Source organism: Sycon ciliatum, chromosome 6 (genome assembly GCF_964019385.1).
Source record: "Sycon ciliatum chromosome 6, ocSycCili1.1, whole genome shotgun sequence".
NCBI lineage: Eukaryota > Metazoa > Porifera > Calcarea > Leucosolenida > Sycettidae > Sycon > Sycon ciliatum.
In genome coordinates this window covers 26,581,342-26,608,972 of record NC_088648.1, presented here as the reverse complement: position 1 = coordinate 26,608,972, position 27,631 = coordinate 26,581,342, and the positions used below count along the sequence as shown (strand labels likewise).

Genomic DNA, 27,631 nt, shown 5'->3' with positions numbered 1-27,631 from the left:
GACTGGAGGGAGTTACTTCAAGATCACTCCGACAGCAAAATCAATAGTTGTGAATTTGTTCAGTTAGTAGTGTACCTGAGCACACACACACACACACACACACACACACACACACACACACACACACACATGAACACATGAACACACTTTATGTCTATCTCTCTATTTCTTTTAAAAATCGACGAGGAGACAATACGAACTTAGAGTTTGTATCCCTGGTGATGGTTTGGCCTGGAGAGCAGTATATAAGTGGTGCTTTTCAGGCACAATCTTCCTCAGCCTACTCAAGCTCAACTGATGAGGGGTGAATTCCCCGAAACACTGTGTATTGAGCAGGGAGTGGTGCTTTCTTTCAGGTTTGCCGAGCGGAAGGTGCGACGTGCTCCTGGTGTGCCCCGGATGGCAGTCGTGAGTCAGTCAAGTGTCAAGTTCGGCAAGAAGCGTGTGCTCCTCGTTGGAGCAACCAACTTCATGAGGAGACAATTGTTGTAAAATGGCACTAAATAAGATATATTGTGCACTCATAACAACAGCAAAAATGAAGAAAGTCAAGTTCCATAACGTTTTCTTGTGACTGTCTTCAGTGGACCGCCGTCATATAAAAAATAATAACTAAAACAAACACTTATATACATGAAGCTAATATGGTTTCAGGTAGAAATACAGCAGCTAACAAGTACAAAAAGCGAAGAAAAAAAACGAAAAAAACGTTGTATCACTCACATTCTTCAAGTAATATACACGCACCATTACATTCATTCACTCAGTATCACATTCATCTGCCACTACCTTTCTCACATAAACTATATTCACACATTGCAAAAGTGCAAACGTCGCTTTTTGTACTTGTTAGCTGCTGTATTTCTACCTGAAACCATATTAGCTTCATGTATATAAGTGTGTTTTAGTTATTACATTTTTATGTGACGACGTTCCACTGATGACAGTCACAAGAAAACGTTATGGAACTTGACTTTCTTCACTTGTTGCTGTTGTTATGAGTGCACAATTTATCTTATTTATTGCCAATCTCTATTTCTTCCTCTCTAAACATTACTATTTCACTGGAAATGTATTTCCAAATTCTGCCAATGGTGTTGGAGCCGTTACCTGGTGTCAAGATTACTATAGATAGAATTGGTTAGCAACTTGTTTGACTTTATTGCATCTCTTTCATAGAAATATTGTGCCGCGGATCAACACCGCCACCAGAAAACGGCACTGTGTCGAGCTCATCCCAAACCTATTTTTCGGTCCGTCGTTACGCCTGTATGACTGGATACAAACTAAATGGAAGTTCGCACACTGTTTGTATGTCCGATGGACAATGGTCGGGCAGTACACCCACATGCTCACGTAAGTGCTTCAACCAATGTTTCAAGAATGAAGTGATCCTCCCTGATAATGTTTCATTCCTCTGGAGCCAAGACCCATTTCATTGAGGTTGTCATGAGGTCTCTGATTTGTTGACAGTGTTGAGCAGTCTTCTGGCATAGGAGCACTTTCTTAATTACATGGATGTGACCTCATTGCTATTTATTTATTTATTTATTTCATTTTCCCGTGGCCAGGGAGCTATGGTCAATCAGAGGGAAATACGAATAATGAATATTGTACTGCCTTAAAAAATACACCTGTTACACAAGTAAGGTGGAACATTATTATGTCATGACTCATAGTTGGGTGGATATTAGTCTACTGATGATTGTTTGACTAGGCATGAAACTCGGGAGAGAGTCTGAATATTTATATAAATCTTACCTGGACCTAAATAATCACACCCTGCAAGAATAAGAGTCATCAGACCCCCCCCCCCTCTCCCCTCCATCCAACCCCCATGCCTGAATTAAATTTTCTTTTTCTCTTATTGGCCAGAGGCCATCATGAGAGTAAAAGATTGCATACACCCTGCCATAGGTATTGAACACAGGGACGTGGCCTTTGTTAATACTCAAGTAAGTAACTATTGTGTTTGACTCCATGGCGTGACTTCTGCAGGAATATTGTGTGTCGAATCAACGCCACCTCCAGAAAACGGAACTGTGTCTAATTCATCCAATACCTATTTCTCTGTTCGCCGTTATAGTTGTATGATTGGATACGAGCTGAGTGGAAGTTCACACACTGTTTGCATGTCCAATGGGCAATGGTCGGGCAGTGCACCCATATGCTCAGGTAAGTGCTTCATCCATTGGTTTCCAGAATGATTATAGCTCCATTTTGTTTCATTTATTATATTTTTCAATTTTTCATTTCTCAGGTGTCAAAACGGGACATAATTATGTACGGTGTAACATGAAATTTCCGGACCGAATTTATTTTCGTACGATTTCGTACAAGGCCTATTTTGTACTAAAATTAATTCCGTACTCAAATTTGTTCATGTAAATTATGACCGCTGTGTACATTATGTACATCCTGAACTGACTCCCGTTCAGGACTAGTTCATATGCCTAGTGGCGCAGTCAATATCATAGTACAGCGAGCTAGCTAGCCATAACACGCATGCTATGTGCCTTGGCGCGCACGTACTGCATGCGACGACGTGCACTTAACATGCACCACTACACGAAAATAAAATCCGTCCGAAAGGTCGAAAAATATTAACGTCCGAAAATGTCCAGCTATACAGTAACTGGACTTGAGGTCTCTGTGCATTTGAAATCATTGTGAAGCTCCTACTCTACACAACGTCTCAACCTTGTATGGACTTCTATTGTCATGAGCAATTCTTCAATTAAACAAGCGTTTCGGGGAAAGCAGTACTATTCTAGCTGTTAACAACGAGCAAAGAGAAAAGGACCAATAAGTTACTAGTTATGATTAACTGTCCACCAAGGTAACGAGATAATATACAATCCGCTAGTGCCACAAAAAGGCACAAAACTGACAAGGATATTGAGACATTTGACGACCTGACATATTTGAAAGGCTGAGGTGCGGAAAGTTCCAATGAGGGGAAGGGATGTGACATGAAGATGTGCACGAGGTATTTCCCACGGCAACAAATAATGTCGTTGATCCTCCCAAGTTGAGTGGTCTGTTGCCTTGCGTTTTCGAGTTGTAGTTAAACCGCTTTGTCCAATAGTCTTACTTTTCTGCTCATCATCATCCCATAGCGTTGCCGAGGGACATAGCTCATGCACATCTTCGTGGCGCATGCCTTCCCTACATTGGAGGTTTCTGCATCTGAGCGTTCCAAGTTGGAAGGTTGTTGGTTCGCGCTTCGTAGATGTGTTTCAGCTAGGTGTTAGGTCGTTGAATGTCTCAGTATCCTTGTTAGTTTTGTGCTTTGTTGTCGAACTAGCTTACTGTCTAGTATCGCGTTACCTTGGTGGACTGTTAGTCATAACTAGTAACTTATACCATTAAGGGCAGAGCCCACACGCTCTCTTCATTGACACTGCAAAAGACAAACTCATTTCCCAATACTTATCCCAGCGTTTCGGCAAATTGCCTTCATCAGGTTCACAATGATGTGCAAGCTCCCAAACCAGCATTGATAAAGGTCAACTCCCCTGTCAGTAAGAGGTAGTACCTTATGGGTCCTTTTCTCTTTACATATATCTATTGGCTCAACATAGGAGTTCTTCTGAACAACAAGGACTACAAATTACACTGTAAGCATGTCCTAAATGTACAAGTAAAGTGCAAAACAATGATCGCAAGGCACACAACGAAAGGGAAAGAGAGGATTTTTGGATGAATGTGACAAGAAGCCCTCTGAACAAATCCTCTATGTCCCTTGTCTTGTGTGCCTTGCGATTATCGTTTCAAATTTTACACTTACAGGTCAACCTTTAGGAAACGCTTACTTGGTCCGCTTCAGCAATATTGTCGCTTATCTTTCAGCTTTGGTTTTATGTCACCAATGCTCACTTGGCAGCCCATTTCATCCCAATTTTGGTTAGTAAGTCAGTTTACTATTACCTGAAAGGTCTAGCTAGAGTCGAGTGGATTTCAAGAGCGACGGGTGGGTGATTCCGATTGATACAGCGGCACATGAAAATTATCTTGTCACACTACGCAGAAAAGAGCAGCTCGACGCAAGAGAAGGTAATTGGCTACTCGAAATCAGTTCCACTTTGCAAAATGACAGAGATTGCTCACCTCAGGGATCGCTTGCCAAGCTGAGATCGCAGTTCCCTCACCTCCCGCTCAACGCTCGGAGTATCCAGCGCATCGTGGAGATTTGCAAGTACTGTACACGTTGTCGTCATTCAAAATACATCTTGCAAAGAAAGGCCACTGATTTGAACCACACAGGCAGTCGTACTGCTCACGCTATAGAGAAGGCGACTGTCACGGTCGACCACCCTTTAGAAAATAGCCAGGCAGCGAGAGGAAGAGAGATGAGCTTGCGAAAGCGAGAGTGTCGATCCCAAGCTAAAAATATTTGTCACCAGTGCCGAGAGAAGCGACGAGGAGGACCAAAAACAAAGAATTAGCCCTTTGATGGAGAGTTACTCGTATCCATATGTCCTTTTCCTTTCTACATTTATTTATGGCTCAACATCCGAGTTTCATATTAGCCCTTCCTTGGACAATACATTCCTCATGGCCAGTTGTCATTCTGTACCTTATCTTCCATCATACATATATACGTTTTATCATCACCAGATTGATGACCAAAGTCTAAGTTCAAACCGTCGAACGATAAGCGACAATATTGCTGATGCGGACCAAGAACAGTACAATTAGTCATCCTTGTTGTTATTATTAATTCTTTAGTTGTACCACTGTTACACCTATGTACGTGTTGTGTGCAGAGATCATCTGTACTGATCAAGTGACAGCACCGACTGATGGTCAAGTAACCAATGGTGGCAATACATTGTCAGTAGTACGCCAGTTCTCTTGCATGGAAGGTTATCAACTGAGTGGCGAAAGCTACACACGATGTCAGGAGAATGGATCCTGGTCCACTGCCAAGCCAGTGTGCACACGTAAGTACCCCATTTTGCGGCGTATAAGGCTCAAAATTTACCGGCAAAATGTTGGAGCAGCTTATACTCCGATGATGAAATTTCCTGCGATAAATAGGGTAAATTTATAGAAAAGAGAAGAGACAAAGGAACGACAAGTTATGCTATATTGTCCACTAACTCTACCAGTTACTAAACAATCAGCTCATGCGATAAAATTGACGACACTGACCGACGGTACTGACGTTCTACCACTAACTGTCTCTCAGCTCAAGCACATCTCTGATGCGCAATCCAACAGCCAACTTGGAAGGTTCTGAGTTATATGATAACATAGAGGAGGGGAAGGTGAGCGCAACCAAGACAAGCACGAGCTGAAAGTCTCAGCTGTGAAAGACGTTGTCGGATGTACATGCATGTCGGTGACGATACTGACAAGATCCTTGGACAAGACGTGCTAGAGCTCGTAGTCAGTTAGTTGTAGAACATCAGTACCGTCGGTTAGTGTCGTGCAATGTTATCGCATGAGCAGATAGTTTAGTAACTGGTGGTGTTAGTGGACATTACACTGTAACGTTAGATCGTAACTTGTAGTTCCTTGGTATATTTCCATTTCTTTAAATTTATCCTTGACTCTCTATCTGAGTCCATAAATAGGGTGGACGTCTGCATTACGGAACAAGAATGGTAGGGGTGCGGCTCATACTCCTGAAAATGTGCTAAGCTAGCAGCAGTTGGCGCTGTGTAAGATAGGGGCACCGTATGTCAGTTCTGAATGCTGTGTGTTTCCTGCTCTAGTAGTTTTACTCCTTAGCAGCGCCTTTCAATTTTGGATTGACTAATACCGCCATAATCGCCTTCTAAGTTCCAACCTTAACCTAGGTTGTGAAAACCTACAAATATCCGCAACACTCATTGCAATCGAAAAGCAATAAAGAGGATAACCTTGTTCCGTTGTAAACTTGTATTGTTTTTGCTTGGTTCTTTTCAAACAGAAATAATCTGTCCCCAGCCAACAATTGATCCAGACTACGGCAGCGTCTCCATTTCATTGAACACCTATCGTTCAGTTCGCCAGTACTCCTGTGGGGCTGGATATTCGCTGAATGGCAGTACGGACACCGTGTGCATGGCCAACGCTCAATGGTCTGCAAGTACACCCACATGCCAAGGTAAGACGATCCGCCAAACATATCATACAGATACATCCATGAAGTGAAAGCACTAGCAATTTACTTGTTTCAACTTGGATGGAGAGCCAGGGATTATTCAAAAAATGTAAAAAAGGATCAAGATCCAAGATGTCCTACAGCTGTTAGCCAGGTAGTTGTAGAACGTCAGTACCGTCGGTCAGTGTCGTGCAATGTTATCGCATGACCTGATTGTTTAGTAACTGGTGGTGTTAGCGGACATTATACTGTAACTTGTAGTTCCTTGCTCCTTTTTACTTTTTAAAGGCTTTTCTTGTTACCGTATTTTTCCTGTTGTAAGTCGTCCTTTTACGACTAAAATTAGAAGGAGAAAGGGTGATGTCGACTTACAACCGGGATTCGACTTATAACCGGGAACTATCAGTATCTTGCAAAAACATGACCTGCACTGCATGTACGAGTGCACCGTGTGTAAACATTTGTGCAAGTTTATTAGCCTTTTTTTTTTTTCAAGGATTGGGACGTTATACCCTCCAGTAAGGAATGTTTACATGATTTGTTGATGTGTTAGTAGCAGGGAATCGTTAATAGTGCTTCATTGGGAGGAAACTTTAAAGAGCAGAATTGAGACCTCCGGATACGGGGTTGACCTATAACCGGGGGTCGACTTACAACTGGTAAAATACAGTATGACAAACAATGGACAGGGAAGTGTTAGTTATATCTTGTAACTTATTGCTCCTTTCTCTTTACATGAATTGTTTTTACTATTGGCTCAAAATCGGAGTTATATTTGATTCATCTGTGTAATTTTGATTCCTAAAGCATTTTTAGTCTTTTGTGACACAACCCATAGGGGTTGTGAGTATTTGCTGTTTAGGTTCGACAAGTCTGGAAGCGAGCCCATCATATCATCAAGTTCAATATCAGGCCGACAATGTTGTTGGTCTACATCAGATTTTTCTGTACATGCATGTGTGCCTTAATTTGTGTTTCGTGTGTGTATGCGTGTGTTTCTGTCTTTCATGTGTGTGTGTGTGTGTGTGTGTGTGTGTGTGTGTGTGTGTGTGTATGTGTGTGTGTGTGTGTGTGTGTGTGTGTGTGTGTGCCTGTCTTTGTGTTTGCATTCACATTGTGTTGCCGTATGCCGTTGTGTTATGTACGCCCACGGCTATGCCGGTATGATATTTGATGGCTCAGAGTTGCCCAGATGCAAGATTCCACATGTCAGCAATGCTGTCGTGTCAGATGGCACAAATTGGGAGAACAGCGTCCGCAACATCTCATGTAATGAAGGGTTTGAGTTGGCAGGCAACTCGGTAGTCGTCTGCCTAGCAAGTGGGTTCTGGTCTAGCATACCCATTTGCAACCGTAAGTACCTAATCAGTTCATGATACAGGTCCTCCCTTGTTAGTAGATGATCTCTGGGCCAGCGAAAAATTCATCTTATAACGAGACTAATCTTGTAGCAGGACTTGCAGCCAAAGGCCCTACTTCGTACTTACCGGGACTACCCTCGATACAACATAAATTATCGATGCTTCAACTCGTTATAAGATAATTGAAAGTCTCCAACATAACTCTTCCTTGGATGCAAAGGATCGCCCATATCCACGAATACATAGACATAATACGTTTCCTCTTTCTGCTTTATCCTACTTGTTTTGGCCTTGGTCCTGCATGGTCAATATTATCTTATACTGAGGGTTTGACACTCCAGGGACCTGGGCAAAGGGTCGTTATAACGTATTTTATGTACTAATGGATTATGTTGTAACCGGACCTGTAAACAGTTGTATAGACCACGTTTTGCCAGGGATTTCAGATTTCTATTTACTAACGGGGTTGATGTACTAACCGGACTCGTTACAATGAGAGAGGACCTGTATAAGAAAGATACAATTTGTTATACTCTGCACCACAATCATCAGGACTCAATTAGTCGATTTTTGCTATTTTGTCGCTAACCTGATCACTTAGTTCCTTATTTACCCATACTGTTCGGTTCTATTTGCTTGTAACTCACTTGAAGAGATTGCACGAAATATTGTTTTTGAAAATGTTATTGAGTCCTGATGATGGTGGCAAAGAGCATTACATTTGTATTTTTTGGATACAGCAATCAGTACAGGAATGGGTTTGCTCCCACACTGGAGCTCGCGCTATTCCGCCGACGACTTGACCCTTGACTGACTCACGATGCCATCTAGACAACACGAGAAGTCCATCGAACCTTCGACTCGGCAAACCTGCAAGAAAGCACCGCTCCCTGCTCAATACACAGTGTTTCGGGGAATTCATACCTCATCAGTTGAGCTTGAGTAGGCTGAGGAAGATTGTGTCTGAAGAGCACCACATATAATTATAGTGCTGTCCACGCACAAACAACACCAGGGATACAAACTTACAGAGACACTCCGTTTCCAGCGCTGCAAACACCTCGTGAACACCAGACAGCAGCGTGAGTCAGTTATCAGTCCTGGACGGTGAGAACAGACGTAGAGGACCCACGGTCATTCACAACGCTGTCACCTCCAAACCAGCTAGTCGCACGCCCGCGCCGGGCACAACAGTACGAAGTAGAGTTACTCAAGCTCAACTGATGAGGGGTGAATTCCCCGAAACACTGTGTATTGAGCAGGGAGTGGTGCTTTCTTGCAGGTTTGCCGACTCGAAGGTTCGATGGACTTCTCGTGTTCTCTGGATGGCAGTCGTGAGTCAGTCAAGTGTTAAGTCGTCGGCGGAATAGCGCGAGCTCCAGTGTGGGAGCAAACCCATTCATTAAAAAATCATCGCCGAAGTCGCAACCCCTATTTCGCAATCAGTACTTTGCAAAATTGTGATGATTCCGGATAGAGAACAAAATGATGGCCAATATTTTACCCAGTTCAGAATTCATTAGCCGGGATAGCAGCAACCAGCCATCCAGGTTCATCCAATTTGGGCAGTATGATTCTCTGGTTTCTGCACACTAGGATGAAATGCTCACCCAGATAACACATACCGTCGAAATTAACCTACGGGATAATGTCTTAGAACACCGAAGATTGTTTCTCATACACCCAGGTCGTCAAGATTCTTGAACAACTTGAATTCTCCCGCCACTCTACTATGTGATGGCACGGTATACTCGTGGCTGCTGTTATGGTGCAGGAACGCCACACTACCTGTATGAACTCGAAGGATCAGGGTGATTGCAAAAAGCATGAAACTCAGAGCAGTGGGAAAATAGCCCTGATTGCCCTTTTTGTTCTTTGTGATGTTCAAAGTAGACAAAAAGTAGTCATTTGCGGTACACAGTATCAATTCTGCAGTCATGACTCGAAATTGTTGTGCTATCAGCGCTGACATACACACGTCTTCCTTCTACCTTGTTTGTTCAGGAATTGTGGTGTGCAAAGACCCGCTGGTCGCCAATGGAAACGTGTCGCAAGGACAGAACAACGTTGGCAGCTCAAGAAGAGTGATGTGCAATGCTCCCTTTGAGTTACAAAGTGATAAGACGATCGTGTGCACGTCCGATGGCACTTGGTCAAGCAATCCTATGTGTAATGGTGAGTGTGAGAGCCTGAATTTGAGAGAATAGTTGGGAAGATCCTCCAAAACTGTTCGAACCGATATTTATTCGGTTTTTCAAAGAAATCAGTGATGGGAGTTCAAACGACGATATCCAGATTTCCCACATCACCTAAGGGTTTTTTGGCTGTTTGGATCCATTCTCGATCATTTGTTACTCTTGTTTTGTCATTGCCGCTATTATTTTCTTACACGTTTTCTTGTCCTTGTTTTTCTGTTATGCCCTGAACAGCGACAGTAGCTACATCAGCGCCATCGTTTTTCAGCCAGAGTGCCAGTATACCTTTGATAACCCTCATCGGTGGCCTGGGCGTCCTGTTTGCCATCACAGTTACCACAACCATCCTGAAGCGTAGACGCTCGTCTGCTGTGGCTATCACCTTAGATCACAAGCACGCTGGCAAGCGCGCTGGCAAGAAAACCCGAAGCATGTCTCATTCGGATTTGTTCAAGCGAGCTACTTCACTGGACTTATACGGCCAGCAAGGGCGCAAGTCAAGCTCTGCACCGATTGATGCTAACAAAGACGAGTATTCAACTCCGATAGACGGCCATGCGATCGATACCTTCAAGGGCAATGGTAATGCACCTTCAGAGCTCACGTCTAAGGCCAATGGTGATGCACCTTCAAAACTCACGTCTAAAGCATCCTGCTCCCCTCCGGCAGAGGAATATGACCTGTACGCCAGTTTAAGCAAAGGGCCCACTCCAGTACCCGAGATCAACACGGAAGCCAGCTACTCGTGCACAGTAGGTGACTTACAGGGACAAGATGAGTACTCTGCCCCGATAGATGGCAATGCCCCGGAAAAACACACTTCGAAAGCAAGTTCCTCCCAACCGCCGGAGGAATATGACCTGTACGCCAGTCTTAGCAAAGGGCCCACTCCAGTGCCTGAGAATGACACGGATGCCAACTACTCATGCACAGCAGGTGGCCCACAGGGACATGCCACTAGTCTCACTTTGCCAACCTTCCTTAGGCCCTCTACTTCCCCTGATCTGTATGAAACTCTCACACGAGATGAGAGCCCAGCGCCTGACAGCGATATGTATAGCACATATTCAGTGTCATCCGGTATGGTGATATCGGCCGGACCCAAGCGCACTGATGACGCATCCACCGAAGCCAAAATCCAACCTTCACCCCAGCCAACAAAAGAGATGGAATTGTACGCTACTCCGAGAAAGGAGCACAGCCTAATGCCTGAGAACGAAGGTAACAAGGATATATGCTCATCTCCTTTATACGCTCGTGCAGGCAGTGAGGCCAGGGGGCCTCGCCCGGAATCCTCGGATTACATTGGCCCGGTCTCGCCCAACCCAAATCTCGACTTGTACGCAACTCCCAACAAAGAACAGAGCCGTGTGGTTGGGGGCAGTCAGAACACCATCTACTCGTCTCCCATGCCGGTGACGGCGGATAATGCTCACACAAGCAGTGACGGTGTACACACTGGACCCACTGGTTAACTTTCATACTTTGATACCTCTGATATTTTTGTGCAACTTGAAACTTTGGAAATCTTGAATGCTTGATCGACATGTATATTTAGGTGGAGTAGGATGGGATTTTGCAGTAATAAGCAACAGTTTTTGAGTTAAAATAGAGACAATCAAAAGACCGATTGTTTTAGCAGTGAAGCTAAACCATGTGTATCATATATTCTATTTTTGCAATGCTGTTGGTTTGATGCCTTCTATTCAGGTGTTTCCACCCTTATGACATAAGAGTGAGAAACCCCTATATTATCGAGTATTTTCCTAAACGGTTACCCATACTTAGAACCCCACCAAAGAGGACGGATAGGTTCAAGCCTGTTTCATTATTATCGTGATTTCAACCCATTTTGAGCCATCTTCAATAGACATAGGTACATTAGTTTCTCTCCTCGCGCTGTTATCGCTATTATTCTGCATGTACCATTGTGACAATGGTTAAGAATGAAGTTGACAGAGGTCAACCTATGATTGAAACACGTTTTTGTGTTCAGGCCACGTAAAAAAACACTGTTTCACCAATGCGTGTGTCGATAGCCATGATTACAGCGCACTGAGGACTTCACATTGGCCCCAAAATTACAATGATTCGATGGAGCGGCGTCTCTCAATTTGCTATGTGGCCGGCTGATTCTATGCAGAGGTCAAGCTCCCTTCCCACCTTGTCACTTGGAGCCCTTCGAACCTTTCTCTGGGAAACCTTCAAACTGCAACACCTCCCTACTTCACATTCTTCTATATTCGAGGCCAGTCACCTCTCGTCAGCACATTGTGAGCTAATGAGAATACAAATGAATATTTGCTCCTTGGTCACTTCATTTACACATCCTATTAAAGCCTTTTAGGCATCACAAGGGATACAAGCTACAGTTGTGCCACGTGTCCAGCATGACAAACACTTCATAAGCCAATGTCCGCAATTTTTAATAGTAAATGACTAAATGCTCATAAAATGTCTTCTGGACATGGGTTCTTTGAGAAACAAATGTTGCGAACCCTGTTTACAGAGAAAGTGACATGTAGTAAGGAGTACAGGCTCGCAAGTTCAAAGCACATGCCACCATGATAGGACAACATAAAGCCCAGACCAATAGTATTCAACAACACCCGGGAAAGAGTATGTAATCTTAGGGCCCAGCCATGCAAAGGGGATGGGTTCATATCCCAAAAAGCACTGTGGGCGAGAGGAAAGGGATAAGAATGGATATAAATCAGACGAAAATCAACACTTGAACAGGCGGCGAGGTGACAACAATTTTCAGATGGCAAAGAACAGAGTCAGCTGAAGCGACATGTTACGACGGTTTTATTGGAATGTAAAGTGATGATGGACAACGAAATAGCTGTGATAGAACTGTAATGTAAACAATCGACGAGGAGACAGTAGTCGTAAAATGGCAATATATAAGATAAATTGTGCACTCATAACAACAGCAAAAATAAGAAAGTCAAGTTCCATAATGTTTTCTTGTGACTGTCATCAGTGAAACGCCGTCACATAAAAATATAATAACTGAGACACACACTTACATGTATATACATTCAAATAATACACACGCACTATTACATTCATTCACACAGTATCACATTCATCTGCCACTACCTTTCTCACATACACTATATTCACACATTGCAAAGGTGCAAACTTCGCTTTTTGTACTTGTTAGCTGCTGTATTTCTACCTGAAACCATATTAGCTACATGTATATAAGTGTGTGTTTTAGTTATTACATTTTTATGTGACAGCGTTCCACTGATGACAGTCACAAGAAAACGTTATGGAACTTGACTTTGAAACTCGGATGTTGAGCCATAAATAAATGTGGAAAGGAAAAGGACATATATATATACGAGTTAGGAGTAACTCTCCATCACTGTAACTGGATACTATATACAGTCAGAAAGTGCAATAACTAGGCACAAAACTGACAAGTTGGAAGGCTGTCGGTTAGCGCTACGGAGATGTGTCGAAGCTAGGTGTCAGGACGTCGAATGTCTCAGTACTCTGCCAGTTTTGTGCACTTTCTGACTGTATATTATAGTATCCAGTTACAGTGATGGAGAGTTACTCCTAACTCGTATATATATGCCCTTTTCCTTTCCGAACTTGACTTTCTTCATTTTAGCTGTTGAACTGTAATGTGAAAAACATTAATAGGAACGATGAAAAAGATATGTGAACATGCATCGAACTAGCTTTCGCACAATGCTCATCAGGAAGCATCGTTGTACTAATTAACAAAATTATAGTTCCATCACAGTTACATTTCAATAAAACCTTCGTAACATGTCGCTTCAGCTGATTCCGTTCATTGCCATCTTAAAATCAACACTCGTAACCATAAATGAAAGGGTGAACACAAGCAAATGAATGGAAGGGAACTGATCAACGCACATTGACCTGTCACTGAGTTTTGTTCGTAAAGGAGGTTTCTACTCGGAAAAGCTAATTTTAGGAAAGAGCTCCTGTCAGCTTTTCCATTATTTAGTTTACGTTTTGGCATCCCACCTCAAGTCAGCACACCTTTCGTAAATGAACGACTCAACATATGCAATTATATAGAAGCGAAGTGGACAACCTACCTGTCGTTGAGCAATAACAAGGTCTCAGAAAGGTCTCAGCAGCACTAAGCCGAAATACGCCAGGAGACGAAATATCCGAAAGGGCTCTTTCAAGAATCAGTTCCAAAGAAGGAAGTTCCTCGTGCATCCACATCCGCATCCATCAACAAAAGGACTGCATTGGAAAGGCTGCCTGTCTGAAGCCTTTCCATACTGGTACTCGATGTTCCAGTTTTGTGACACGAGAATGGCACGAGAATTAGTGTACCGCTGAGTGTACCGCTATACACTTGGTTGACACTTTGTCGACACATTGTTGATACTTTGTTGACACGTGACCCCGTCAGCGATCTGCTTTGTCCCAATGCAGAAGTCGACGAAGACGAACGAGGAGGCGCCTTTCGGTACCCCTGACGGGAAGGAGAACTGCAGACGTCGAACGAGGAGGCCCCTTTCCGTACCCCGTACCGCAAAGTGCCATTGATGAATGTCTTCTGCACCTGGAACGCCCCGTAAACGCTGTCGCATAGGCGGACTGAATGCACAGGGCAAAAAGAATTGCTGCAAAGACGTCCGCTCTAGGCCTTTGGAGACATCCTGGGAACTCCTTTCGGCACCCCCGTACCGCAAAGTGCCATTGATGATCGATGAATGTCTTCTGCAAGTGGAACGACCCCGTAAACGCTGTCGCGTCGGCGGGCTGAATGCGCAGGACGAAAAATATTGCTGCAGAGACGTCCGTTCTAGGCCTTTGGAGACATGGTGCGAACTCCTTCCGGTACCCCCGTACCGCAAAGTGCCATTGATGAATGTCTTCTGCAACTGGATCATGGAACGGCCCCGTAAACGCTGTCCCGTCCACCGACGAAAAATATTGCTGCAAAGACGTCCGCTCTAGGCCTTTGGAGGCATCGTGCGAACTCCTTCCGGTACCCCCGTCCCGAAAAGTGGCATTGAGAAATTAATGAGAATGCACTGACCTGACGCCGTGACGGGGAGGAGAACGGCAGAAGTGGACGCAGGTGAACGAGGAGGAATCTGGACGAGCGAGCAATGGCAGGACTGTAAGTAATAGCTCAATTAGAAATGAGAACTTGGCATTCATGGCACTTGCCACTGCATATTTCTTGTCCACTCACAATGTCTTTCCTCTGCCCCTGTGTGCCCACGGACCTGTTGCTGCACTGGCCCGATGAATCGAATGTCTTCTGCAACTGGAACGGGCCCGTAAACTCTGTCGCGTCGGCGGACTGAATACGCAGGACGAAAAACATTGCTGCGAAGACGTCCCCTCTAGGCGACGGTAAGGCATCCCTTGATATGTTGCCAGTGTGTGCCAGGGTATCGCGAGATGGTGAATGAGGAATGATGAAGGGTACGGTTAGGTGGGACGGTATACCTGTTATCATTCAACACGTTATCAGGTCGACAGCGCATTGTACTAACTCTATTCTTGTAGTTCGTTACGTTTAAGGTGTATGTGTATATCTTGCCAATAGTTAATGGTGTACAGTCGCACGCTACAGACGCCATGTTCATTTGCAGGGTTTGCAAACTGTACGTGAAGAAAGACAGCATGCCGCCATCTTGCGTTCTCAATGACTTGAACCTTCACCCTGTACCCCAGTGCTTGTCGCGACTAAACTCATTCGAAAAATTACTCATTCAAAAAGTGGAACCCTTCCAGATAAGTTACAAGCTAGACACAAAGCATGGCAGTCGACCGCATTCAAAGCGAGTGAGGTGCCAAGAACAAAATACTCCACCTTCCATTGCCAATTGACGGCAACCCGCGTCTCATGCATGACTTGTGTGCTGACAATACAAACATCATAGTGAACTGTGTACCAACCAGTGCGAAGATTGTCTGGAAGCACCTTGTCAGGCCGAAGGTTGTCGTCGCAGCCTTGCAGTGGTTAGCTGAGGAGACGAGACGAAAGATTCATGAATTGCTTGCACATTTGTACCAGTTGTACCGGCTATGCGAGTGCCATGGTAACAAACGCATTCCTATTGAGCTTTGAGACACATGTCAGGAGGGCGTTGTTGCATCACTGACCTCTTGCAGTCATTCCGTGAATGATATTTTGCGCGAGTTTGCATCGCACGCAGCGTCGCAGATCGTGTCAAATTACGCATCACACTGCAAAATTGCTCCTCATACAAGTGGATTTCATTGCACTTCTCAGTTTGGGAAATGCTCAAATATGATAATTCTGCGTGTGAGTGCACTAGCCCTGAACATACAATCATCAGTCATGTAGGTGACCCGTTTGTGCGGGTGTCTCATAGCCTACCTCACGACCTTCTGCTTTCTTTCTGCATCACTTGTATCTTGCAGGTATATCACCCTGTGACGACCACATTGAAGTCTGAATTTGAAGTGTGAAGATGCTTCAGCAACCACACCATACTTTTCCATTGCTTTCATTGTGCTTCTACTGTGCATGTGTGTAAGTTGTGGGGTATACTTGTGATGACATTGTGTGCTGGCGACACGGTCAGATTTTGTCCATGCGTGTAACGTACACCTGCATGTTATGCATTGAAAAGGATCTGCCACTTACGATCCTGGGACGAGTATCAGGTCAGCTTTGTCTTGTGTGGGCTGTACCAGATTGCTGTTCACTTCTCTATCTGTGGGATATGTGACTTTCTGCAAGTTTCTGGTGTATGGTGGCCACTTCCTTGCTTGTCACTTTGTATGATATTACATTCTGTATTCGCTGCTTCCATGGCGTGGTCTGCAAACTGCAATCCCAAGTTGAGCAAATGTCATGTTTGCTATGTTGTTCTTTGGCCGTCAGCTTGTCTACACATTGTACAGTCAACTTTGCGTATAACGACACTCGGCGGGGCATCAGAAAAGTGTCCTTATTCGCGAAGTGTCGTTATACCAGAAGTCCCATCATATGATTGTATTACAGTTGGATGGGACTTTGCTCTGGGCATGGAAATTCTGTCGTTATTCGCGAATTGTCATTATATCCGCAGTCGTTATTAGCTAAGTTGACTGTAGTTGAATTATTTTGTTTCACAACTGACTTTCTCAAATACGGTGGCCACTGCTTTGCATGGAATTATAATTGGCCCAGTATCTGCGGAAATGGACCTTAGGGTGATTTTTCACAAAATGACTTTTTTTTGCTGTTGTCATCTATAGGTATCTAGTGATCACATGCCAAAATATTAGACCGAACAAAGCAATATTGGTGACCCAGAAGCTTCTCAAACAAGGATAGGTACATATCAGGAAATACACAATCTGCGGACAGCATGCTATATCAGGAAATACAACAATTTGTCACAGTGTTTTCCACATCAGAATACGATGTGTGACAGTGAAATAAATAAAAAATAGACAATGTAATAAATCATCCATCCAGTTTTTGTTGTGAAACAACTCTTGGGCAACCTCTGGCATAGAGCATGGATGGCCTTGATCCTCATCACTGCATACCAATGAAAACTGTTTGAACGCCATCCCAAGTCTGCTGAAAATCCACAGAAGTGCAGAACAGGAGGGAGGGTGGCTACAACTACACCTGGAGTCCAAATCTGTACATCCCACAGGGAATATGACACAGGCACAACTTTCTAACACCCCACACTTCATCTCATACACGATTTAGAGGTAGTCCATCACTGCTGCACCTCTGTGAAATTTGAGCTCTGTGGGAACTGGCGGCATGCGCGTCAGTGCGCCATGATTCCAGCACTGCGCGCAGAGAGTTCGTAGCTCATCAATCAATGTTCAGCTCTTGCCCCGTCCAAGGGGTTTGGTGTTCACCACGGAGTCCAGTGTGGGAGCCTGGAAAATTTCAGATCATGTCACTAGCGGCAGCGCTCTTTCGTCCTGACTCGAGTTGATCCAGGGCGTTTCAGTTCGTCTACCTCTGTTGCCGTCGCCTCACTAGTTTCTCCTCGTTGAGTATTTCTCCTGAGCGGAGCTGTACTAAATTCAGAAGGGCCCTACAAGGATTTTCAGATGTCAGAAAGTACTTTTGCCAGCAGAGAGCTCCTTTGGCGGAGCGCCCAAGTCAAGTTGAAATTCTCGTCGCTAAATAGGAATTGCGCGTCGACAAAAACATCTTCTGGAAACTGTCGTCGTTCTCTATCAGACGCGACGATTCCTGCCTAGGAAATCCAATGACTTCTGGCAGAGCCGGACGGCAACTAGCTGGCCATCGTGAACGAACTCTCCTGCAACTTGGAAGGTTCTGAGTTATATGATAACATAGGGGAGGGGAAGGTGAGCGCAACCAAGACAAGCACGAGCTGAAAGTCTCAGCTGTGAAAGACGTTGTCGGATGTACATGCATGTCGGTGACGATACTGACAAGATCCTTGGACAAGACGTGCTAGAGCTCGTAGTCAGTTAGTTGTAGAACATCAGTGCCGTCGGTTAGTGTCGTGCAATGTTATCGCATGAGCAGATAGTTTAGTAACTGGTGGTGTTGGTGGACATTACACTGTAACGTTAGATCGTAACTTGTAGTTCCTTGGTATATTTCCATTTCTTTAAATTTATCCTTGACTCTCTATCTGAGTCCATAAATAGGGTCGACGTCTGTATTACGGAACAAGAATGGGTTGGGTGCGGCTTATACTCCTGAAAATGTGCTAAGCTAGCAGCAGTTGGCGCTGTGTAAGATAGGGGCACCGTATGTCAGTTCTGAATGCTGTGTGTTTCCTGCTCTAGTAGTTTTACTCCTTAGCAGCGCCTTTCAATTTTGGATTGACTAATACCGCCATAGTCGCCTTCTAAGTTCCAACCTTAACCTAGGTTGTGAAAACCTACAAATATCCGCAACACTCATTGCAATCGAAAAGCAATAAAGAGGATAACCTTGTTCCGTTGTAAACTTGTATTGTTTTTGGTTGGTTCTTTTCAAACAGAAATAATCTGTCCCCAGCCAACAATTGATCCAGACTACGGCAGCGTCTCCATTTCATTGAACACCTATCGTTCAGTTCGCCAGTACTCCTGTGGGGCTGGATATTTGCTGAATGGCAGTACGGACACCGTTTGCATGGCCAACGCTCAATGGTCTGGAAGTACACCCACATGCCAAGGTAAGACGATCCGCCAAACATATCATACATATACATCCATGAAGTGAAAGCACTAGCACTTTACTTGTTTCAACTTGGATGGAGAGCCAAGGATTATTCAAAAAAAGTAAAAAAGGATCAAGATCCAAGATGTCCTACAGCTGTTAGCCAGGTAGTTGTAGAACGTCAGTACCGTCGGTCAGTGTCGTGCAATGTTATCGCATGACCTGATTGTTTAGTAACTGGTGGTGTTAGCGGACATTATACTGTAACTTGTAGTTCCTTGCTCCTTTTTACTTTTTAAAGGCTTTACTTGTTACCGTATTTTTCCTGTTGTAAGTCGACCTTTTACGACTAAAATTAGAAGGAGAAAGGGTGGGGTCGACTTACAACCGGGATTCGACTTATAACCGGGAACTATCAGTATCTTGCAAAAACATGACCTGCACTGCATGTACAAGTGCACCGTGTGTAAACATTTGTGCAAGTTTATTGGCCTTTTTTTTTCAAGGATTGGGACGTTATACCCTCCAGTAAGGAATGTTTACATGATTTGTTGATGTGTTAGTAGCAGGGAATCGTTAATAGTGCTGCATTGGCAGGAAACTTTAAAGAGCAGAATTGAGACCTCCGGATACGGGGTTGACCTATAACCGGGGGTCGACTTACAACTGGTAAAATGCAGTATGACAACGAATGGACAGGGAAGTGTTAGTTATATCTTGTAACTTATTGCTCCTTTCTCTTTACATTAATTGTTTTTACTATTGGCTCAAAATCGGAGTTGTATTTGATTCATCTGTGTAATTGTGATTCCTAAAGCATTTTAGTCTTTTGTGACACAACCCACAGGGGTTCTGAGTATTTTCTGTTTAGGTTCGACAAAGTCTGGAAGCGAGCCAATCATATCATCAAGTTCAATATCAGGCCGACAATGTTGTTGGTCTACATCAGATTTTTCTGTACATGCATGTGTGCCTTAATTTGTGTTTCGTGTGTGTATGCGTGTGTTTCTGTCTTTCATGCGTGTGTGTGTGTGTGTGTGTGTGTGTGTGTGTGTGTGTGTGTGTGTGTGTGTGTGTGTGTGTGTGCCTGTCTTTGTGTTTGCATTCACATTGTGTTGCCATATGCCGTTGTGTTATGTACGCCCACGGCTATGCCGGTATGATATTTGATGGCTCAGAGTTGCCCAGATGCAAGATTCCACATGTCAGCAATGCTGTCGTGTCAGATGGCACAAATTGGGAGAACAGCGTCCGCAACATCTCATGTAATGAAGGGTTTGAGTTGGCAGGCAACTCGGTAGTTGTCTGCCTAGCAAGTGGGTTCTGGTCTAGCATACCCATTTGCAACCGTAAGTACCTAATCAGTTCATGATACAGGTCCTCCCTTGTTAGTAGATGATCTCTGGGCCAGCGAAAAATTCATCTTATAACGAGACTAATCTTGTAGCAGGACTTGCAGCCAAAGGCCCTACTTCGTACTTACCGGGACTACCCTCGATACAACATAAATTATCGATGCTTCAACTCGTTATAAGATAATTGAAAGTCTCCAACATAACTCTTCCTTGGATGCAAAGGATCGTCCATATCCACGAATACATAGACATAATACGTTTCCTCTTTCTGCTTTATCCTACGTGTTTTGGCCTTGGTCCTGCATGGTCAATATTATCTTATACTGAGGGTTTGACACTCCAGGGACCTGGGCAAAGGGTCGTTATAACGTATTTTATGTACTAATGGATTATGTTGTAACCGGACCTGTAAACAGTTGTATAGACCACGTTTTGCCAGGGATTTCAGATTTCTATTTACTAACGGGGTTGATGTACTAACCGGACTCGTTACAATGAGGGAGGACCTGTATAAGAAAGATACAATTTGTTATACTCTGCACCACAATCATCAGGACTCAATTAGTCGATTTTTGCTATTTTGTCGCTAACCTGATCACTTAGTTCCTTATTCACCCATACTGTTCGGTTCTATTTGCTTGTAACTCACTTGAAGAGATTGCACGAAATATTGTTTTTGAAAATGTTATTGAGTCCTGATGATGGTGGCAAAGAGCATTACATTTGTATTTTTTGGACACAGCAATCAGTACAGGAATGGGTTTGCTCCCACACTGGAGCTCGCGCTATTCCGCCGACGACTTGACCCTTGACTGACTCACGATGCCATCTAGACAACACGAGAAGTCCATCGAACCTTCGACTCGGCAAACCTGCAAGAAAGCACCGCTCCCTGCTCAATACACAGTGTTTCGGGGAATTCATCCCTCATCAGTTGAGCTTGAGTAGGCTGAGGAAGATTGTGTCTGAAGAGCACCACATATAATTATAGTGCTGTCCACGCACAAACAACACCAGGGATACAAACTTACAGAGACACTCCTTTTCCAGCGCTGCAAACACCTCGTGAACACCAGACAGCAGCGTGAGTCAGTTATCGGTCCTGGACGGTGAGAACAGACGTAGAGGACCCACGGTCATTCACAACGCTGTCACCTCCAAACCAGCTAGTCGCACGCCCGCGCCGGGCACAACAGTATGAAGTAGAGGTACTCAAGCTCAACTGATGAGGGGTGAATTCCCCGAAACACTGTGTATTGAGCAGGGAGTGGTGCTTTCTTGCAGGTTTGCCGACTCGAAGGTTCGATGGACTTCTCGTGTTCTCTGGATGGCAGTCGTGAGTCAGTCAAGTGTTAAGTCGTCGGCGGAATAGCGCGAGCTCCAGTGTGGGAGCAAACCCATTCATTAAAAAATCATTGCCGAAGTCGCAACCCCTATTTCGCAATCAGTACTTTGCAAAATTGTGATGATTCCGGATAGAGAACAAAATGATGGCCAATATTTTACCCAGTTCAGAATTCATTAGCCGGGATAGCAGCAACCAGCCATCCAGGTTCATCCAATTTGGGCAGTATGATTCTCTGGTTTCTGCACACTAGGATGAAATGCTCACCCAGATAACACATACCGTCGAAATTAACCTACGGGATAATGTCTTAGAACACCGAAGATTGTTTCTCATACACCCAGGTCGTCAAGATTCTTGAACAACTTGAATTCTCCCGCCACTCTACTATGTGATGGCACGGTATACTCGTGGCTGCTGTTATGGTGCAGGAACGCCACACTACCTGTATGAACTCGAAGGATCCGGGTGATTGCAAAAAGCATGAAACTCAGAGCAGTGGGAAAATAGCCCTGATTGCCCTTTTTGTTCTTTGTGATGTTGAAAGTAGACAAAAAGTAGTCATTTGCTGTACACAGTATCAATTCTGCAGTCATGACTCGAAATTGTTGTGCTATCAGCGCTGACATACACACGTCTTCCTTCTACCTTGTTTGTTCAGGAATTGTGGTGTGCAAAGACCCGCTGGTCGCCAATGGAAACGTGTCGCAAGGACAGAACAACGTTGGCAGCTCAAGAAGAGTGATGTGCAATGCTCCCTTTGAGTTACAAAGTGATAAGACGATCGTGTGCACGTCCGATGGCACTTGGTCAAGCAATCCTATGTGTAATGGTGAGTGTGAGAGCCTGAATTTGAGAGAATAGTTGGGAAGATCCTCCAAAACTGTTCGAACCGATATTTATTCGGTTTTTCAAAGAAATCAGTGATGGGAGTTCAAACGACGATATCCAGATTTCCCACATCACCTAAGGGTTTTTTGGCTGTTTGGATCCATTCTCGATCATTTGTTACTCTTGTTTTGTCATTGCCGCTATTATTTTCTTACACGTTTTCTTGTCCTTGTTTTTCTGTTATGCCCTGAACAGCGACAGTAGCTACATCAGCGCCATCGTTTTTCAGCCAGAGTGCCAGTATACCTTTGATAACCCTCATCGGTGGCCTGGGCGTCCTGTTTGCCATCGCAGTTACCACAACCATCCTGAAGCGTAGACGCTCGTCTGCTGTGGCTATCACCTTAGATCACAAGCACGCTGGCAAGCGCGCTGGCAAGAAAACCCGAAGCATGTCTCATTCGGATTTGTTCAAGCGAGCTACTTCACTGGACTTATACGGCCAGCAAGGGCGCAAGTCAAGCTCTGCACCGATTGATGCTAACAAAGACGAGTATTCAACTCCGATAGACGGCCATGCGATCGATACCTTCAAGGGCAATGGTAATGCACCTTCAGAACTCACGTCTAAAGCATCCTGCTCCCCTCCGGCAGAGGAATATGACCTGTACGCCAGTTTGAGCAAAGGGCCCACTCCAGTACCCGAGATCAACACGGAAGCCAGCTACTCGTGCACAGTAGGTGACTTACAGGGACAAGATGAGTACTCTGCCCCGATAGATGGCAATGCCCCGGAAAAACACACTTCGAAAGCAAGTTCCTCCCAACCGCCGGAGGAATATGACCTGTACGCCAGTCTTAGCAAAGGGCCCACTCCAGGGCCTGAGAATGACACGGATGCCAACTACTCATGTGCAGCAGGTGGCCTACAGGGACATGCCACTAGTCTCACTTTGCCAACCTTCCTTAGGCCCTCTACTTCCCCTGATCTGTATGAAACTCTCACACGAGATGAGAGCCCAGCGCCTGACAGCGATATGTATAGCACATATTCAGTGTCATCCGGTATGGTGATATCGGCCGGACCCAAGCGCACTGATGACGCATCCACGGAAGCCAAAATCCAACCTTCACCCCAGCCAACAAAAGAGATGGAATTGTACGCTACTCCGAGAAAGGAGCACAGCCTAATGCCTGAGAACGAAGGTAACAAGGATATATGCTCATCTCCTTTATACGCTCGTGCAGGCAGTGAGGCCAGGGGGCCTCGCCCGGAATCCTCGGATTACATTGGCCCGGTCTCGCCCAACCCAAATCTCGACTTGTACGCAACTCCCAACAAAGAACAGAGCCGTGTGGTTGGGGGCAGTCAGAACACCATCTACTCGTCTCCCATGCCGGTGACGGCGGATAATGCTCACACAAGCAGTGACGGTGTACACACTGGACCCACTGGTTAACTTTCATACTTTGATACCTCTGATATTTTTGTGCAACTTGAAACTTTGGAAATCTTGAATGCTTGATCGACATGTATATTTAGGTGGAGTAGGATGGGATTTTGCAGTAATAAGCAACAGTTTTTCAGTTAAAATAGAGACAATCAAAAGACCGATTGTTTTAGCAGTGAAGCTAAACCATGTGTATTATATATTCTATTTTTGCAATGCTATTGGTTTGATGCCTTCTATTCAGGTGTTTCCACCCTTATGACATAAGAGTGAGAAAACCCTATATTATCGAGTATTTTCCTAAACGATTACCCATACTTAGAACCCCACCAAAGAGGACGGATAGGTTCAAGCCTGTTTCATTATTATCGTGATTTCAACCCATTTTGAGCCATCTTCAATAGACATAGGTACATTAGTTTCTCTCCTCGCGCTGTTATCGCTATTATTCTGCATGTGCCATTGTGACAATGGTTAAGAATGAAGTTGACAGAGGTCAACCTATGATTGAAACACGTTTTTGTGTTCAGGCCACGTAAAAAAACACTGTTTCACCAATGCGTGTGTCGATAGCTATGATTACAGCGCACTGAGGACTTCACATTGGCCCCAAAATTACAATGATTCGATGGAGCGGCGTCTCTCAATTTGCTATGTGGCCGGCTGATTCTATGCAGAGGTCAAGCTCCCTTCCCACCTTGTCACTTGGAGCCCTTCGAACCTTTCTCTGGGAAACCTTCAAACTGCAACACCTCCCTACTTCATATTCTTCTATATTCGAGGCCAGTCACCTCTCGTCAGCACATTGTGAGCTAATGAGAATACAAATGAATATTTGCTCCTTGGTCACTTCATTTACACATGCTATTAAAGCCTTTTAGGCATCACAAGGGATACAAGCTACAGTTGTGCCACGTGTCAAGCATGACAAACACTTCATAAGCCAATGTCCGCAATTTTTAATAGTAAATGACTAAATGCTCATAAAATGTCTTCTGGACATGGGTTCTTTGAGAAACAAATGTTGTGAACCCTGTTTACAGAGAAAGTGACATGTAGTAAGGAGTACAGGCTCGCAAGTTCAAAGCACATGCCACCATGATAGGACAACATAAAGCCCAGACCAATAGTATTCAACAACACCCGGGAAAGAGTATGTAATCTTAGGGCCCAGCCATGCAAAGGGGATGGGCTCATATCCCAAAAAGCACTGTGGGCGAGAGGAAAGGGATAAGAATGGATATAAATCTGACGAAAATCAACACTTGAACAGGCGGCGAGGTGACAACAATTTTAAGATGGCAAAGAACGGAGTCAGCTGAAGCGACATGTTACGACGGTTTTATTGGAATGTAAAGTGATGATGGACAACGAAATAGCTGTGATAGAACTGTAATGTAAACAATCGACGGGGAGACAGTAGTCGTAAAATGGCAATATATAAGATAAATTGTGCACTCATAACAACAGCAAAAATACGAAAGTCAAGTTCCATGATGTTTTCTTGTGACTGTCATCAGTGAAACGCCGTCACATAAAAATATAATAACTGAAACACACACTTATATACATTCAAGTAATACACACGCACTATTACATTCATTCACACAGTATCACATTCATCTGCCACTACCTTTCTCACATACACTATATTCACACATTGCAAAGGTGCAAACTTCGCTTTTTGTACTTGTTAGCTGCTGTATTTCTACCTGAAACCATATTAGCTACATGTATATAAGTGTGTGTTTTAGTTATTACATTTTTATGTGACAGCGTTCCACTGATGACAGTCACAAGAAAACGTTATGGAACTTGACTTTGAAACTCGGATGTTGAGCCATAAATAAATGTGGAAAGGAAAAGGACACATGTATACGAGTTAGGAGTAACTCTCCATCACCGTAACTGGATACTACATACAGTCAGAAAATGCAATAACTAGGCACAAAACTGACAAGTTGGAAGGCTGTCGGTTAGCGCTACGGAGATGTGTTGAAGCTAGGTGTCAGGACGTCGAATGTCTCAGTACTCTTGTCAGTTTTGTGCACTTTCTGACTGTATATTATAGTATCCAGTTACAGTGATGGAGAGTTACTCCTAACTCGTATCCATATGCCCTTTTCCTTTCCGAACTTGACTTTCTTCATTTTTGCTGTTGAACTGTAATGTGAAAAACATTAATAGGAACGATGAAAAAGATATGTGAACATGCATCGAACTAGCTTTCGCACAATGCTCATCAGGAAGCATCGTTGTACTAATTAACAAAATTATAGTTCCATCACAGTTACTTCGTTTTCCATCACCACTTTACATTTCAATAAAACCTTCGTAACATGTCGCTTCAGCTGATTCCGTTCATTGCCATCTTAAAATCAACACTCGTAACCATAAATGAAAGGGTGAACACAAGCAAATGAATGGAAGGGAACTGATCAACGCACATTGACCTGTCACTGAGTTTTGTTCGTAAAGGAGGTTTCTACTCGGAAAAGCTAATTTTAGGAAAGAGCTCCTGTCAGCTTTTCCATTATTTAGTTTACGTTTTGGCATCCCACCTCAAGTCAGCACACCTTTCGTAAACGAACGACTCAACATATGCAATTATATAGAAGGGAAGTGGACAACCTACCTGTCGTTGAGCAATAACAAGGTCTCAGAAAGGTCTCAGCAGCACTAAGCCGAAATACGCCAGGAGACGAAATATCCGAAAGGGCGCTTTCAAGAATCAGTTCCAAAGAAGGAAGTTCCTCGTGCATCCACATCCGCATCCATCAACAAAAGGACTGCATTGGAAAGGCTTCCTGTCTGAAGCCTTTCCATACTGGTACTCGATGTTCCAGTTTTGTGACACGAGAATGGCACGAGAATTAGTGTACCGCTGAGTGTACCGCTATACACTTGGTTGACACTTTGTCGACACATTGTTGATACTTTGTTGACACGTGACCCCGTCAGCGATCTGCTTTGTGCCAATACAGAAGTCGACGAAGACGAACGAGGAGGCGCCTTTCGGTACCCCTGACGGGAAGGAGAACTGCAGACGTCGAACGAGGAGGCCCCTTTCCGTACCCCGTACCGCAAAGTGCCATTGATGAATGTCTTCTGCACCTGGAACGCCCCGTAAACGCTGTCGCATAGGCGGACTGAATGCACAGGGCAAAAAGAATTGCTGCAAAGACGTCCGCTCTAGGCCTTTGGAGACATCGTGGGAACTCCTTCCGGCACCCCCGTACCGCAAAGTGCCATTGATGATCGATGAATGTCTTCTGCAAGTTGAACGACCCCGTAAACGCTGTCGCGTCGGCGGGCTGAATGCGCAGGACGAAAAATATTGCTGCAGAGACGTCCGTTCTAGGCCTTTGGAGACATGGTGCGAACTCCTTCCGGTACCCCCGTACCGCAAAGTGCCATTGATGAATGTCTTCTGCAACTGGATCATGGAACGGCCCCGTAAACGCTGTCCCGTCCACCGACGAAAACTATTGCTGCAAAGACGTCCGCTCGCGCTCTAGGCCTTTGGAGGCATCGTGCGAACTCCTTCCGGTACCCCCGTCCCGAAAAGTGCCATTGAGAAATTAATGAGAATGCACTGACCTGACGCCGTGACGGGGAGGAGAACGGCAGAAGTGGACGCAGGTGAACGAGGAGGAATCTGGACGAGCGAGCAATGGCAGGACTGTAAGTAATAGCTCAATTAGAAATGAGAACTTGACATTCATGGCACTTGCCACTGCATATTTCTTGTCCACTCACAATGTCTTTCCTCTGCCCCTGTGTGCCCACGGACCTGTTGCTGCACTGGCCCGATGAATCGATTGTCTTCTGCAACTGGAACGGGCCCGTAAACTCTGTCGCGTCGGCGGACTGAA

General features: G+C 44.5%; 2 protein-coding genes across 2 annotated transcripts in view; both read left to right on the top strand.

Annotated features, from left to right (window-relative positions):
- The window catches only part of LOC135819822 (sushi, von Willebrand factor type A, EGF and pentraxin domain-containing protein 1-like), a 104,326-nt gene extending 92,454 nt beyond the window's left edge, over positions 1–11,872 (top strand). The window contains exons 26-32 of the mRNA XM_065333102.1: positions 1,180–1,356; positions 1,999–2,175; positions 4,770–4,946; positions 5,921–6,097; positions 7,277–7,447; positions 9,460–9,630; positions 9,885–11,872. Of these exons, the coding sequence (XP_065189174.1) occupies positions 1,180–1,356; positions 1,999–2,175; positions 4,770–4,946; positions 5,921–6,097; positions 7,277–7,447; positions 9,460–9,630; positions 9,885–11,125 (2,291 nt within the window). The 3' untranslated portion in view covers positions 11,126–11,872. The remainder of the gene's footprint in view (positions 1–1,179; positions 1,357–1,998; positions 2,176–4,769; positions 4,947–5,920; positions 6,098–7,276; positions 7,448–9,459; positions 9,631–9,884) is intronic.
- Positions 11,873–18,030: 6,158 nt separating this feature from the next.
- LOC135820168 (uncharacterized) lies at positions 18,031–23,878 on the top strand. The gene is made up of 5 exons (XM_065333480.1): positions 18,031–18,091; positions 18,614–18,790; positions 19,953–20,123; positions 22,136–22,306; positions 22,561–23,878. Exons 1-5 carry the CDS (start codon positions 18,031–18,033, stop codon positions 23,763–23,765), a joined length of 1,785 nt encoding a protein of 594 aa, XP_065189552.1. The 3' UTR covers positions 23,766–23,878.
- Positions 23,879–27,631: the final 3,753 nt, after the last annotated feature.